Below are 12,756 nucleotides of genomic sequence, written 5' to 3' on the forward strand. Positions count from 1 at the left end.
GAACGAAATTACGCATGTATATATATTTTTTATCTATTTTTTATTTTTTTTATTTAGTTTTTTAACGTATTTATATATTTATTTATTTTGTATAATGAAAATTATATATATTTAATCAATATCATTGTATGTGTGTGTATATATATATATATATATATATATATATAATTATGTATAATTAAAATACACGTAGACAGTGTATGTATATTTATGTGTATGCGTGTATATGTGTATATATATACTTAGATCATATATATAATAAATATATATATGATCGAAGTTAATGTTATTTATTTTTACACTGATTTAACTTATTTTATTTTCAGGCAGCAGGGGGAGTACCTGTCACTACAGGCACTCCCCCTGCTGGCATTGACATGGACGGCTATGCCGTCCATGTGATCGCGGGGTCCTCGCAAGGACCTCGCGATCACATGGCAAAGGGGGGCCGAAGAGGACGGAGGGGACTCCCTGGGCTCCCAGGTAAGTCCCACATACCGCGATCGCCGGCGACCGGATAAGTACAAAAGATCGCAGGGCGTTCTATGCCACCCTGCGGCGTTTAGAGACGCCAAAATAAGTACGGAATAGAACGCCCTGCGGTCTTAAGGGGTTAAAGGATCACTATAGGGTCGGGAACACAAACATGTATTCCTGACCCTACAGTGGGAATCCCCTCCTCCCCCTTAGCCCCATGAGAATGGGTTAAAACATAGCTTATTTTCAGCTCTCCACGGGTCTGCCGGCGCTGTCCCTGCCCCCTTGGTGACATCATCAAAATCGCAGATTTGTAGCCAATCCAATGCTTTCCCATTGTTTTGGCTAATCAGCACCTCCTCATAGAGATGCATTGAATCAGTGCATCTCAATGAGGAAAATTCAGCGTCCCCATGCAGAGCGTGGAGACGCTGAAAGGCAGGGCTGCTTACTGTTGCAGCCCTGAGCCAGGAAGCACCTCCAGTGGCCATCTAAGGAGTGGCCACTTGGGGTGTCCCTAGATGCAATGTAAACACTGCCTTTTCTCTGAAAAGACAGTGTTTGCATTAAAATGCCTGAAGGGAGCTATTATACTCACCAGAACAACTACATTAAGCTGTAGTTGTTCTGGTGACTATAGTGTCCCTTAAAATGATGCCCTTGCAGTCTCACTGCTAAATTCTTTCCCATTTACGAGTTAATTCACCTGTTTCTATTTATCAGACCGTAGCCCAGGGATAGGCAACCTTTGGCACTCCAGATGTTGTCCTAATGCTAGCAAAGCATCATGGAAGATGTAGTGCACAACATCTAGAGTACCGAAGGTGTGCTTACTTAGTTTAGAAGTTCTTCTGCTGCTATTATAATTTAACCTGTGGCTCTAGCGGACTGTTAACAGAGCAGGAGATAAGACATTTTAGATTAAAAACACAGTTTTGTATGGGAACCTATCTCTTCATCAGGGAGTGTGTAAGGAGGCTGTGTGAATGTCAGTCCTGATGTGGCTAGGCCTGCATAAACACAGTGATTAAACTCCTAAATGGCAGAGAATTGAGAAGTGAAACTGCAGGGGCACAATCTCAAGACCAAGCTTACGTTATTAAGCTAAAGTTATATTAGTGCATATTATGTCCATTTTAATTTTAAATTCATTTTGAATACACACTTTAATGAATAACCCTGTTAATATGATAATCCACCAAGGTTTTACAGATTCGGGTATACGTGTGATTCCTTTCTGTAGCTAATAAATTACTGCTGATGTTCACATGTGTGTTTATTTTTTGCAAAATGATTTCCCAAGGGACCAAAGACACGAAAAAAAAATAGTCAACATGATTTAGAAAGCTATATTGATAATTGTAAAATACATGTTTGAGAGTCTCTTAAAACTATTAATGCTAGTTTTTCTTTTTTTTTTTTCTAGAAACTTACTTTGATTCATGTCAATAGTAACCAGTGCCTCGATAAAGCTGCAGAAGAGGACAGTCAAGTTCCCAGCATCAAAGACTGCAATGGCAGCCGCTCCCAGCAGTGGCTCCTGCGTAATGTTACGCTCCCAGACAGCTTTTAATATAGTACGCGATTGAAAAGATACCTAGTGAACAAATACCTTAAACAAAGTTTAAATAACAAAAAAGGATTGACTGCGCTACCTCTGTACACTTGACTTGCACATCCTTGGGTATCCAGAGAAATAAACTATTTTCTGCACCTTTAAGATGAGGGGGCCCCATATCAGCTCAGACTACCTTGTGGGTTTTTTAGTGGCTGTGTAACAGGCCTCCTCTATGAGGATGTGTTATGGAAAAATTTGTATCATAACTGTGCACATTGAAGTTTACAAGAAGAAATCGTCTGTCATGAAGAAGTTATTCAGGAGAACCTTTAATGGTGATGCAAATAAATTTGTTTTCCCCCAGGGGAGCTGCATATTCGTACAGTTTGAGTGGATATCAGCAGCCATCTGCTGAAAGTGCTGTGTTAAAGAAGGTATATTCAATGCAAAGCGGGTTCTCCACTGGTGGTTCATCCCTCTCCGTCCTCCATTCACCCCGAATAACGCACTACGTATTCTGAAACATGGAAAAAACAATGCAGATGTATGCAATCATTTCCTGCGTGCAAAAAAACAAACAAACAGGGTTTAAAAGAAGTTTTAACATCGCATATATCAAAAGTACAATTTCTTATCGTAAAATATCAAATTTATATGTAGATTTTCTACCACTGTTGGAACAATGACAAATATACAAAAGAAAAAAAATCACCTTTGTTTCAGTTCCGCGATTGTAACGATAGAGTATATTTTCCATGATGGGAATGATGTTAATTTTTAAATTGGGGGAAAAAGCTTAAATTGCAAATTATTTTTTTTTTTTTGTTTTTTATTATTCATTTTTTGGGGAGGGAGAGATGGCCAATTACAATTGTGATGTGTATTCACTTTGCCTTCTTAAAGGCTAGGATAATTGCCGCCTTCAATACACACAGCTGTTCTGGTTCATGGATTGATGAAGAATGAGCAAGAATTCAAATCGCATTTTCAAACGCAGTTAAATGTGACTGATTATTTGTAGTGCCCAAGATACATACTACTGTACTTATTATTTTTTATGCAGCAATAAATCTAGTTTGTTCTAGCCAACAATAGTCTTGTCTTGAAAAAGGAGATTTTTTTTCCCCCACACTTAGGCTAGTGATTTTCTGGAAAAATCAAGCTTGCTTTATAATTTTACTCCTACTTTTTTTTTTTTTTTAAAGCATTATTTTTTAAGAGAGGTGTATGTGTATGTTTATGTTTACAAAGGTATACATTTATATATAGATGTTACATACATACCTTCTTTTCATATCATTCTGAAGTATATGCACTATTGTTTCCATAAAACATGCAAATGAAGCCTGACTTATGGTAAAAAGTATGAAGGCAATTTCAGTAAAAATAGAGCTCATTCCCCCGTGCCTACTTGTCAAGTTGTTTTTCTTATTTTTTATCTAATGATATTTTATGCGTCTGTGTCACTAAGTTTACTTTTGTTAGCCAAAAACATATTCAATGTCTCTTATGGAGTTATACTGAAATTAACTGCGAGCTTGAAGCTGGTAAACATAATCCACAAAATTTTACACCCGCACATACTGAACAATAGTACCTGCCCTTCAAAATGAAGCTTAGTTGAATAATTTATCTGGATGTTAACTGAGCATTCCACCAATATACCTGGTACGTTTTTAACCTACTCACTTATGGACAAAATCTTACTCCTTGGAGGTTATTTATTTGCTTTCTTATATGGAGAAGCATTTGCCTCTAGAGAGTGTTATATGGCAGCGTTTGTCTAGCTACTTGAGATAAATGAGTAATGCTTTGTTTTGTCAATACAGATCTATTTACAAATAAATTAAGGCATACATGGCAGTTAGTCCATTTGCTATTAAATGAGGCATTGTCCTTCTCTGGAATGTGTTTAGAATTACTATGTAATTCTGTATTCCAAACATTTATTCTTTTGAATAATTGCTGTTTGAGGTTATACTTGCAAATGATCTGTCCTTGCCTGTACCTGAAATACCACAAGTGGGAATAATAATAACTGGTAAAAGAGTACAATTTATACACAAATCAAGTGTTCCAAGCCTATCTGATTTACAGTAGATTTCACCACTGACATGCTGTATCAAGCAATGGTTTCTGAATTCCACCACATATTCTGCTGTAGGGACATTAAAGTATAGTTTAAATTATATTCGTCAACAATGGAATCCCTGAGGTTTCACTTAGTATTTTATTTTTTATTTGATATAAAGTTTGCACACAATTTCTTAAAGCTTGTGCAAAATTTAGTTAATCATGCACTCAATGTTTTTATATTGTTCACGCAAATCACCAGGGATGCATAACAAAGCCGTTTCAGCATGAATATGCCATCCAGGGCCTCACACTAGCAAACTGCAATAACTAATCAGCCTATATCATATAGGCTGATTGTTTATCATAGTTTGCTACTATAGATGGCACATTGAATCTGGTCTTTAATGCACATAATACAGGTACAAAGTGCTCTCATTCTATGAAGTCATTTGTACATTATAATTATATATTTTTTAGATCAATTCACTCTGGGACACTTTCTGGTATACATAGTCAACTGATCTTGAACAAAAGTGCTCCATAATGTTTTTTTCCCACAATTGAATTAAATCTGTCATCAAAACCTTTGCAATTTAGATGTAATGTTCTATTTTGGGGCAGTGTTTTAAAAGTGGAGTTCCAGATAGATCGAGTTTTAGAACTCACAGGAAACAAACTGTTGTGTAGAACATTTCATTTCTTGTGGTATTCTTTTCAATATAGAGTATATGCTCTTTTCTCCACTTCCAACTAAACAACAGTCTCTCCTCTTTTCTTTAAAGAGATCTTATAGTGCCAGGCATCCTGGAGTGTCCCCCTCCCGCAGGCTCTGCAGCCTCCGCCCATGCTCCTCCACCATCAGCCGGCGGGGGAGACCTAATGCGCGCATTAGACCTCCCCATAGGAAAGCATTATTCAATCTGACGCTGGAGGTCCGTTAGGATAACATCAGATAACGGACCAAAAGTCTGTCAGGATTCTGGAAGCCCTTTAGTGGCTGTCTGCCATAGAGGGCAGACTTAGAGCTGCAATGTAAATATTGCAGTTCTCTGGAACTGCAGTGTTTTACATTGCAGCACTAAGGGCAAAAGGGCCACAGCACCCAGTCCCTTTAAAGGGACAATATAGTCACCAGAACAACTACAGCTTACTGAATTTGTTCTGGTGAGTAGAATCATTACCTTCAGGCTTTTTGCTGTAAACACTGTCTTTTCAGAGAAAATGCAGTGTTTACAATACAGCCTAGTGATAACTTCACTGGCCACTCCTCAGATGGATGTTGGGTATCCTTCCTGGGTCATGGCTGCCTAAAATGCATACAAACACTCAGCGTCTCCTCCCTCTGCATGCAGACACTGAACTTTCCTCTATGAGGAGATGCTGATTGGCCAGGGCTGTGTTTGAATTGTGCTGGCTCTGCCGCTGGTCTGCCTTCTTGTCAGTCTCAGCCAATCCTATGGGGAAGCATTGTGAGTGGACCAGGCCACCACTTCTGATGATGTCAGAGGAAGTTCACAGGCAGAGGCAGCAGCTTCAGACTTGAATACAAATAAGATTTTACTATCTTTAGGGAGGCCAAGGGGGCTAGATAGTGGTTTTAACACTATAGGGTCAGGAATACATGTTTGTGTTCCTGACCCTATAGTGCTCCTTTAAGGCAAAATCATTTCACCAAACATTTACTTATCTCCCAGTGTGACACAAATGTATTAATATGAAATATAGTTTGACTTATTGCTTAGCGTGCTTACAAGTTCTTGAGTCAAGTTAAACAATGCTTGTACCTAATTGTTTAGGAAGCAGTCAAGAAAATAAAATGTAATGTTTTATACTGAAATTGAAGGTTATGGATTTTAAACTCCACAGCAACTGGATAATGCAGTTTTTCATTTTAATTTATACTGGTTTATGTATTGTTTCCCCATGTGAATGCAGTCTATATGCAGTGCCTAGATTTTCTCAAATGGCTCCTGTTAATTACTGAAGCTTACTTATTGCTTAAAACACATTTTCTTCTTGAAATGTTTGATCTAAAGCCCTTGTTTTCTTACTACCTTTTTTTGCTGTTGGTGGTGTGCAACAAATTGCTGTGCGGTATGTTGTCCTCTCGGGGCAAAAAAGGTTGATACCATGTTTTATCTAGTCCTGATCTTTTTGTGTGTTTTGATTACATGTGTTCTTGTGTAACAAATATTAATGAGCAGATTTTATTGTACATGGTTAAAATGTGGGGATATATTTTTTCGTAGCTTTTATTATAAAAAAAAATTACATTGATTTTGACATAATTTTGGGCACATTGATATGAAGCAAACTTGCCTTTCATTAATAAAACATCCTTTAAAAATGCATACTTTGTGTGTAAATAGTGCCATTTAAATATGGTTTAGTTTGATTTGTTTTGTTTTTTCCCTATTTCATTAATGTCCTTGAGCATGGATAGGCAACCTTCGCCACTCCAGTTCTTGTGGACTACATTGCCCATGATGCTTTTCCAGCATTATGACTGTAAGAGCATTATGGGAGATGTATTCAACAACATCTGGAGTGCCGAATGTAATAGAACATTTCATAGAATATTTCTTAAGCCCTATTTTTGTCAAGCAAAATACCTCTCCCCTCTAAAAAAATAAATAAAAAAATATCAACATTGTTTCATGAGTCTATTAAAGTACATATTTTGGAACACTTTATGATTTACAAGCTAAACTGTGACTGTGAAGTATTGATAAAGGAAATTAAAAATGTTTATAAAAATAGTCCAGATAGCAACCTAGCTGAATTTGAGCATTCTTCCATGTTCTCCACAATTTACAGTTTAATGGATAAACCCCTTTCCAGATGTCACGGGCTTTTACACAAACAAATACAGTAGTTTGTAAATTAGTGATTTTTGAGAATTTCTCCAGTAATCCAAATAAGAAAATTAAACATTGTGTGTATATTTTGTTTTCTCGTCAGCGTTCATAGATTGCATTACATCATCCTGTGACAAGACAATGTTCGTTTATGGTAGAAAAGCTATAAACTGTCTAACCTTGCCCTTAGAACTGCTTTGGACTAAAATTCTTAGTACACTCAGAGAACCAATGAGCATGGTGGGAGTTATTTTCCATACTGTTTACGTAAGGTTTGGTTGCTTCTCATTGCCAATATAGCAATTAGTTGTTTTTTTGTTGTTGTTGTTTTTTAATGGTTTTTATCCTAGAGAGGTCATTGCAGAAGTATTAGTTTTCCAAGTAACCACCACCTATTTAATCGTATTCTCTAAAACATAGCCCCCACCGCTGCTTTATGTGTTTCCTACTGAGAGAGCTCTAATTGGTAGCAGGATTAAAAGGACATCCCCGATGACATCACAAAGCTGTATCTATCAAAAGGCTGACTGGCCGGAGGAGTTGAGCCTGCCAACTTGCTCCAATCATCCATTTAGTCAAAGAGAGTTTAGAAATAATTGGGGAGCATTATTGTTACAATATATCATGTTTGGGATGAGGGCAAATGGATTGGGACTGAAAAATCAAATTCACTGTGCTTACATTACGTACAGGCTGTGTGATGAGATGAAGGATCCAAACCCCCAATGTGTCCAATAGTGCACCTCTAGGGACACATTTTCAACTAAACATGGCTCCCAGTCCTCTCACAACTGACCTGGGGAATTTTTCCAATTCAGCTATTTTTGCCAAAAAATGAATTCACTACAATTTAGACTTTTGTAGAATAATCTTAAATGTCTTGATGTGTAATTTAATTACATTTAATAAGAACAAAATCAAATAAGGCACCATAACAACATAAGGCCAGTGATTAATGAAAGTATTTAGAAAACTGGGCAGACTAGATGGGCCAAACAGTTCTTATCTGCGCTCACATTCTGTTTCAATCGAAACAGTAATTTCATCTCAAACAAATAGCACCAAACCTGCACCAGTGAGTTTGTAAATAATATACAGTTGAGCATTGTAATAAATTTTCGTCTCTTCTGTGTCTTTTTCCAGTTGATTGATATATACGTCTTTTGTACATATAGTCTTGGGTCAAAGGCTTGCAACATTAATATATTTCTATATTAATGAAAAGTACTAATACGCAATCTGACTTACGGTTCCTTCAGGTTTATTCTTAGAGTTACGGATACATAGTAAAACAACAAAGGATGTTACATGATCATGGATGTTCAACAGCAGGTGGTAATTGCTTGACCCCTAAATGGAGAGTTACATCGTTACAAAGCTGTACAAGAGGCGAGAGAGAGAGAGCCCCCTCGTGTCCCTTTGTTTAGTTACTATATAGATGTGCCCTATATAGAAGTGTTACTATATAGAAGTGTATAACTCTAGCCATATAAGGACAAGACCACCAATCCACATTCCAGAGTTCTCATACAAGAAAACCTTGTGACTTATTGATTCCATCTGTTACTTATGTCAATCCAAACATCCATAAATAATCAATAGAAAGATAGAATATGCAATATTCTACAGTCATACATTTTTAGATGCTAGTAAATCTTGTTCTAGCCATTAAGAGCTTTGAAACAGTAGGTTAAAAAATTATCACATGCCTGGTGTTTGCACAAGCTTGGGGGCAGATTCCAGGGGTGTGCTGTACTGTTTTTGTCCTATGGTTTATAGGAATACTGTATGGCTTTGAATATTAAAATGTGGTTGAAAATGTTTATTCTGGCCTTTTCAGTCCTGTTTTACAACTTGTTACCTCAATTCTCCTCCCCCACGTCTATTTACTCCAGTTAAGTAGTTGAATAGTGAATATTTTCTAGAATACCGGCCTTTCATAGGGCAGTTAATACAATGTTAAACAAAAATCTGCACACCAGTTTTTTTTGCCTCATTGCATTTTAAACATTGGTTCCTTTGAGTCTGTTTGCTGTATACAACAGCTTTGAAACACAACTTAGGAAACAATGCAAAGCCAGTGAACCACTCATGGACAGCTGTTTCAATGTTAATGCAAATCATCAGCATGAGGTTGGTTACTGGATTGCTTATTGAGGCTTGGTAGTGCTTGGGAAGCAAAAAACAAAAAGGTTATAGTGGGGGGGGGGGTGGGGGGGAAAATGTGATTGAAAACCCCTTCCACCTCAAATCTGTGGATAGTTAATACATGTTAAACATTGTATAAACTTTCATACTTTAGGCAATTCATCCAAGAAGAATACTTGCTGTAGACCTACTTACATCATATTTGGCCAAGTTATTCTGGAATGTGGATATCCCTATTTTTATAGTAGACTGTCATTCATTAATATTATTATTATTATTATCATTAATACTACTGGAATTTAGAAAAAAACATTTGCTGCAGTGCTAGACAATTTGGGGAGGGTACTATAGAGTATAGACAAACCAATACAAAAGGAACCTAGTGACTTAGGGATATGGTTGTGCTAAAACAGAAAAAAAATGGTGCAAGATGTGCAATACACATCTGGTTATGTAGCTGCTATTTAATGTAAAAGAAACATGTAGTTCATCATTTTAAAAAAAAAAAAATCTTTTATACTAGTCTTAAAAAAAAAAAAAAAAAAAAAAAGCTCCAAAGAAGTCAGTTGGATGATAAGCATTCGGCTTTCTTTCCTTGTAACTGTTTATTCTTAGCAAATTACCACTGAATATGGTCACCAGCATTAAAAAAATTAAAAACAAAATTGAATGCCAGCTGAACTGTAATTACAGTCACTTCGTGCATTCACTGGAACATAAGGCAATTTTTTTATGGGGTTTGTTTTTTTTGCAATTCTGTTCTTTGACACGTATTATGAATTTATATTTGGCTTTTTTGTGGCCAAAGAAAAGATGATGGAAGAAAAAAGAAGTCATCTAATGGTTAGTATGAAATTTGTATTTTACTTTTTCATTAATATTACAGTGAGAGGTAGGTGTAGGGTATTTTGGGGGAATACTAGTGGTTTTGGGATCCACAGTAACTGCAGAGGTACAATATTTTTTTAATTTTATAATAGGTGGGATCTGGGGGTGACACTAGGGTAACCCCCCTTTATTCTTTAGAGCCCCCAATCACCAGCAATGGGTGGGCGCATATGAGTTTTTTATTATTTTGGTTGTCAATAAAACTATTTATCAAATTTGGACCTTCCTGTTTTTATCTTTGAAGATTTTTACCTGGAGGATTCATACTTCAGTTTGCTAGGTGGGGAATATACCACTCAAGCTATTTAGGATTGAGTATAACTTTACAGTGCTCTCTTTCTGTGAGTATACCTCATTTTATTATTGTTTTAGCTGTACAGAGAGCATCTTCTGTTTTAATTTCATTTTATACGCTGGTGAACTCTCACTGTGATAAAACGGCATGCTGAAAGAGACCACTTCTATGAAGCTGACCACCACACATTGCTGACTGGCCTAAGGATCCCATAAGACCGAGACCAAGATCTGCATATCCACAGACAGGCATTGTACAGTCCAAGCTCATATATCTGGAGTTGATTTCAAACTCCAGTAGCTTGTAAGTGCATTTCCATTCTTTTATTTGTAATCACCAGCATCAAAAATACTACACCATATTCCGTTTCATTTGACCTCTTGTTTTACATATCGTACTATCTTTCTTTGAGTTGAGGACACTCGTGAACTAGTGATGTCCCGGACGGTTCGCTGGCGAATAGTTCCTGGCGAACATAGCGCGTTCGCGGCGGCGGGCGGACATATGCGTTGTTCGGTCCGCCCCCTATTCGTCATCATTGAGTAAACTTTGACCCTGTACCTCACATTCAGCAGACACATTCCAGCCAATCAGCAGCAGACCCTCTCTTCCAGACCCTCCCACCTCATGGACAGCATCCATTTAAGATTCATTCGGGAGCTGCATTAATTTTTTTTTTTCCCCAATTTTTTTTTCTTTTCAGTGCATATAAATGTTACAAGCAGATACTCCCCCAGACACTCTGTGTTACTGCAGATACTCCCTCCAGACACTCTGTATTACTGCAGATACTCCCCCCAGACACTGACAGAGCAGAATAGGGACTGTTCCTCCTACATAGGGTCACTTGGCAGATATGGATTGACACCTATCCTAAGTATCCCTGATACACACTGTCACAGAGCAGAATATGGACTGTTCCCCCTACATAGGGTCACTTGGCAGATATGGATTGACACCTATCCTAAGGATCCCTGATACACACTGACACAGAGCAGAATAAGGACTGTTCCCCCTACATAGGGTCACTTGGCAGATATGGATTGACACCTATCCTAAGGATCCCTGATACACACTGACACAGAGCAGAATAAGGACTGTTCCCCCTACATAGGGTCACTTTGCAGATATTGATTGACACCTGTCCTCAGGGACCCTGATACACACTGGGGGGGTGACCTACTGTCCTACCCCCCGCCCCCACCCCTGCGCGGTGGGTGGGGGCCATAAAAAATAATGAGGGGGGGGCCCTACTGTCCTCCCCCCGACCCCCACCCCTGCGCGGTGGGGGCCATAAATCACAATGGGGGGACCTACTGTCCTCCCCCCATCCCTGCGCGGTGGGTGGGGGCCGTAAAAATAATGAGGGGGGAGCTACTGTCCTCCCCCCTGCCCCCACCCCTGCGCGGTGGGTGGGTGGGGGCCATAAATCACAATGGGAGGACCTACTGTCCTACCCCCGCCCCCACCCCTGCGCGGTGGGTGGGGGCCATAAAAAATAATGAGGGGGGGGGCCCTACTGTCCTCCCCCCGACCCCCACCCCTGCGCGGTGGGGGCCATAAATCACAATGGGGGGACCTACTGTCCTCCCCCCATCCCTGCGCGGTGGGTGGGGGCCGTAAAAATAATGAGGGGGGAGCTACTGTCCTCCCCCCTGCCCCCACCCCTGCGCGGTGGGTGGGTGGGTGGGGGCCATAAATCACAATGGGGGGACCTACTGTCCTACCCCCGCCCCCACCCATGCGCGGTGGGTGGGGGCCATAAAAATGAGGGGGGCCCTACTGTCCTCCCCCCAGCCCCCACCCCTGCGTGGTGGGTGGGGGCCATAAATCACAATGGGGGGGACCTACTGTCCTCCCCCCACCCCTGCGCGGTGGGTGGGGGCCGTAAAAATAATGAGGGGGGAGCTACTGTCCTCCCCCCTGCCCCCACCCCTGCGCGGTGGGTGGGTGGGGGCCATAAATCACAATGGGGGGACCTACTGTCCTACCCCCGCCCCCACCCATGCGCGGTGGGTGGGGGCCATAAAAATGAGGGGGGGCCTACTGTCCTCCCCCCAGCCCCCACCCCTGCGTGGTGGGTGGGGGCCATAAATCACAATGGGGGGACCTACTGTCCTCCCCCCACCCCTGCGCGGTGGGTGGGGGCCGTAAAAATAATGAGGGGGGAGCTACTGTCCTCCCCCCTGCCCCCACCCCTGCGCGGTGGGTGGGTGGGGGCCATAAATCACAATGGGGGGACCTACTGTCCTACCCCCGGCCCCACCCATGCGCGGTGCATGGGGGCCATAAAAATAATGAGGGGGGACCTATTGTCCTCCTCCCCTGGCCCCCACCCCTGCGCAGTGGGTGGGGGCCATAAAAATAATGAGGGGGGACCTACTGTCCTCCCCCCGGCCCCCACCCCTGCGCGGTGGGTGGGGGCCATAAATCACAATGGGGGGACCTACTGTCCT

The 12,756-nt window shown here is 40.5% G+C and overlaps 1 protein-coding gene across 1 annotated transcript in view; it reads left to right on the top strand.

Annotated features, from left to right (window-relative positions):
• GALNT1 (polypeptide N-acetylgalactosaminyltransferase 1) overlaps nt 1-3,441 on the top strand; it is a 249,115-nt gene extending 245,674 nt beyond the window's left edge. Inside the window, exon 12 of the mRNA XM_063451885.1 lies at nt 1,904-3,441. Within this exon, the coding sequence (XP_063307955.1) occupies nt 1,904-2,050 (147 nt within the window). The 3' untranslated portion in view covers nt 2,051-3,441. The remainder of the gene's footprint in view (nt 1-1,903) is intronic.
• The last annotated feature ends 9,315 nt before the right edge of the window (nt 3,442-12,756 follow it).

Source organism: Pelobates fuscus, chromosome 4 (genome assembly GCF_036172605.1).
Source record: "Pelobates fuscus isolate aPelFus1 chromosome 4, aPelFus1.pri, whole genome shotgun sequence".
Taxonomy (NCBI): Eukaryota; Metazoa; Chordata; class Amphibia; order Anura; family Pelobatidae; genus Pelobates; species Pelobates fuscus.